This window comes from Semicossyphus pulcher, unplaced genomic scaffold (genome assembly GCF_022749685.1).
Source record: "Semicossyphus pulcher isolate SPU_LCO1_2020_fin unplaced genomic scaffold, fSemPul1.0.p SCAF_21, whole genome shotgun sequence".
NCBI classification, from domain to species: domain Eukaryota; kingdom Metazoa; phylum Chordata; class Actinopteri; order Labriformes; family Labridae; genus Semicossyphus; species Semicossyphus pulcher.
In genome coordinates this window covers 17499046-17502895 of record NW_027211695.1, presented here as the reverse complement: position 1 = coordinate 17502895, position 3850 = coordinate 17499046, and the positions used below count along the sequence as shown (strand labels likewise).

The following is a 3850-nucleotide window of genomic DNA, read 5'->3' as shown; positions in this document are numbered from 1 at the left end:
AAGTAGGGTGGAAAAAGTAATCCCCCTGTAATAACACAAATATTTCCCCCGGTGAGCATTTTTCTGATGAAAATGTCTACCTTCATAGTCAGAGCTGCACAGCTGAAGAACCTGCACATGCTCAGTCTTCTTTTTTCTTCTTCTGTGGAGAATATTCAAAACTGCTTCCTGCAAAATGATTTTTGGGGAAATACCGCTACAGCCATCAGTTTTGTCACCCTTTCATAGCCGAAATGGATAAATGATCTAAATTGTAAAACAGAAATGTGTTTCTGACACGTTGATGTCATAACCATATTTTAGCCGGTTGAAAAATGGTTGAAAGTTTTGAAGTTTAAACCTAATTTTACCCTGTTTTCAACAAAATTTTAACGTTGAAATCCCGGCTGGTGCTCACTGGGACGTTTATTTTTAAAGGGACAGACACATAAACATAGAATAGAGTATTTTCACTTCATAGCTTAAGACAGTCAAGCTCGGGCCCACCTCTCCTCCACCCTCACACTCAGCACTGGCATCCCACAAGGCTGCGTGCTGGGCCCAATGCTGTACCCACTTAACGCTTATGAGAGTGAATCCAGTCCACATCACAAACTCCATTATTGAATTTGGTGGCGACAACTGTGGTTGGACTGTAGACTGTATAAAAAGATGGACTACGTGACAGCTCCCTAAAAGTGAAGCCAAACTCTCTCTATCGCCCCCTGCTGACTGGCTGCAGTATAGGTCATATAGCGCGCCTCCTCCATCTTAACAGACGGGACATGGGTCAAACTATAAAATCAAAATACACGTCAAATAAATGTTTCTCAAACATGGTTTCTGTCGTCGTAGTTAGTTCTTATCAGGCTGATTTATGTCCGGATTAGCAGAGCAGAGGAGAAACGGCGAGAGGAGACATAACAAAAACAATCACTTCATTCATTGAAGTTTACACATTTGTAAACGTTAACCTCAGACCAACACAAGCTGTTCTGCTGGTAAACACATCAACATGAGGGCCATTTTTCAAAGTTAAGTGTTTCGGATAGATAGAGTGGATGGAGATGCGTCATTCATCTTCTCTTCGGACGAAACTGGAAAGAGTGCAAAAGTTCGAATTCATGGGAAGTCATTTATCTCAAGATAAGCTGGCCTAATCAACCATCCACAGCTGCTGGCGAAACATCCTGAGAAAAGCTGCTGTTGGCATTCCCCCGCTCCTCTATAAAGAGTGCCCGAACAAACTGCCTCACCTCACAGCGTGAAGCTTTATAGAGGACGATCAACACAGCTGAGATAATCATCTGCTGCCCTCTTACCTCACTCCGATCCCCCGCTACCTCTCCAGAGCCACAATGTTAAAGGCCGCTCTCATCCTGGACGCCACCTGTTCTTTCCAAGAGAGGATTTCTGAGGGGAAAACAGCAGACATGAAAGGTCACACAGGATGCATAAGTGGTGTTATAGACCACCGAAATGCAGCAGACGGGCGAGTTAGTTATCCAAACACTATAAGTTGTATACACAAGAGACTGGAGCATGATTTTTAATGTACGAAAACCGCTCTGCAGGTACAAGGATGCATGAGCAACACTGACTCATTAGTTCAATTGAGGTTATATCTGCAGCATCATTATAGAAGATGGCCCCAATAAGGGAAGCAGGCATGTCTCAACAGATGGAGCGCATTCCTCAAAACACAGGAAGTCCCAATAAGGGAGTGACTGCTGGGTTGGATTCTCAGGAAAATGGATAGATTACAACAGTGTGTTCTGTTGGAAAAAAGAGGGGTTCCGTCTTTTTTCTACTCAATTCTTTGGAAATCAGCTGCGTCTAAGAGTGAGCGTATAAATAGGAGGTGCTGGTAACATGGGGCTCACAGTCTTGCAAGCTCAGGCAGCCCAGGGACAGCAGAAAATACACACCAGTGGAGAATTCTTCAGGAAAGCTCAAACAAACCAAAAAGCAAAATGAAAACCGCAATCTTCTGCATCATCTTCTTCACCTGCGGCTCCGTTTTCTCTGCACCTGGTGAGTATGCTCATTTACAGGACCGTTTTTTGTGGTTTGAAATCTGTTAAAATCTGAAATTAAAATCAGTTTTATTCCATATGTTGTTTACACTTTCCCTCCTTTGTTCCCCCTCCAGCTCTTCTGACATGCAGATGCATTGCAACAAACAAGAACGTGAGGATCGCTCGCATTGCTGATGTCGATGTTCGCAATCCTCGTCCGTACTGCAACATGGTCGAAGTCATGTAAGGAAAATGTTTCTTTTCATTTAATAATAATATTAATTTTCCACTGACAGTTATTGTAAGTGCTGTTTTTCTCCTCCTTCTCCTACAGTGTCAAGCTGATTGACGGCACCTCCCTGTGTCTCGACCCCAGGGAAAAGTTCACCCAAGCCATCATAAAAATCAAAAAAATGTAAGTCCAAAGACGAGCCGTTGATCCAACTTGTCATTTGCCTTTGAACAGAGCACAGACCAATATTTACGAAAGAAAGCTTGCCAAATAATAGTGCAAGGGAAGGTTCAACAATTTCAAAGTAAGCAGTCATGCTGCGGCTCAAAAATGGTCTTTATCGGCGTCTCTGTGTATGAACGAGAGAGGCAATCCTGCAGCAGCTAACAAAAAGCAAAGAGGTTTCTAATGAGCAACTCTTCAAGATATATTGAACCAACACAATGCATGCTCCAGTATTAAATGCAGTTTGTCTTGCACGTTGGAGTTGGAGAAACCCTGTTTGTTTAAAGCTTCCCAAACCACAGATTGGGGCCCCTTTAAGGGGTCGCACGATAAATCTGGTAATAAAGAAGACGTACAAACTTGAGTTTAAAAAAAAGCCTTGTGTAAAAGTAGAACTGATCTGACTTCTTTAAGTTAAAGTAAAAAGGCTCTACAGTATGCAAGTGAAAAGTGGGAAAAATGCCACCGATGGATACACCTGGAATGATCTTTTCTATCCGTTATTGTCCCATCGTTTTAGGCTGAAATCAGTTTGATGTTGGGAAGTCGCAATAATTCAAAATATTAATTAATACTTCCCCTTAGATGCTTTAAAACTAAAGTATTGAGCCTGTGTAAATGCAAGGAGCAAAACAGACAGATATCGTGTTAAAGACAAAATGTTTTACTGCTTTTAAAAGTTTTCAGTTTTACATAACAAACAATTTGAGAGGAAAGCAGTGAGGTGGGCTCACGTGGCTTAGTTTACGGGGTCATAGAACTCACTTTTCTAGAGCCTTGACATTTCTAAATGAAAGTTGACCATGATGTGTTTTCTTTACAGGCAGCTTCTGAAGAACTCTGCCGGCCTAAGAACAACCACCGCGCCGGCCGCAGTGGAGCCACCAACATTGTAAATGCAGCTGCTTGAGCTTGTCATTGTTACAGTTGATTTACAGCCGAGGTGTCGGTTGGTATGAAGAAAGATCAGCGCACCGCCCAAAGAAAGAGCACAGTTGGAGTTCTTCCTGCTTGTTTCTGTAAATAAAGTACTGAAACAGTAGAGTTTTCCCATCACTTGCTTTGTTACACTGGCAGCTAAAAATGACGGCTACCTGTTTTCATTGTGATTGAAGTGTGTGTGTTTTCAAACTGCAGCATTTTTCTTCATTTCACCTTGTAGCACATTTGAATTAAAACCATTATATGTGAGGGAATCCATGCTAGCAGATAGCAATGTGAAGGTCGTTGATGGCCATTAATGTTTCTGTATTTTAGATCAATGTGAATGTGACTATAGTTTTTAGATCTTTAACAAATGTTTATTGACTTGCAAATATCTTAATGTATTTCTGCCTTTTTATAATGACTGTTAATAAAGAGCTACAAAACTGAGTACATTTTGTCATGGCAAAAA

General features: G+C 41.6%; 1 protein-coding gene across 1 annotated transcript; it reads left to right on the top strand.

The window, feature by feature from the left end:
* The first annotated feature begins 1770 nt into the window (after nt 1–1770).
* On the top strand, nt 1771–3850 carry LOC138600353 (interleukin-8-like). Its single transcript, XM_069671722.1, has 4 exons — nt 1771–2013; nt 2132–2240; nt 2332–2412; nt 3278–3850. Exons 1-4 carry the CDS (start codon nt 1953–1955, stop codon nt 3348–3350), a joined length of 324 nt encoding a protein of 107 aa, XP_069527823.1. The 5' UTR covers nt 1771–1952; the 3' UTR covers nt 3351–3850.

Bases quoted from the DNA above. Each gene is read 5' to 3' on its own strand.
- LOC138600353 (XM_069671722.1), top strand. From the start codon at position 1,953: ATGAAAACCGCAATCTTCTGCATCATCTTCTTCACCTGCGGCTCCGTT. The intron at 2,241-2,331 runs GTAAGGAAAATG...CTTCTCCTACAG, and splicing joins TGCAACATGGTCGAAGTCAT to TGTCAAGCTGATTGACGGCA. The intron at 2,413-3,277 runs GTAAGTCCAAAG...TTTTCTTTACAG, and splicing joins ATCATAAAAATCAAAAAAAT to GCAGCTTCTGAAGAACTCTG.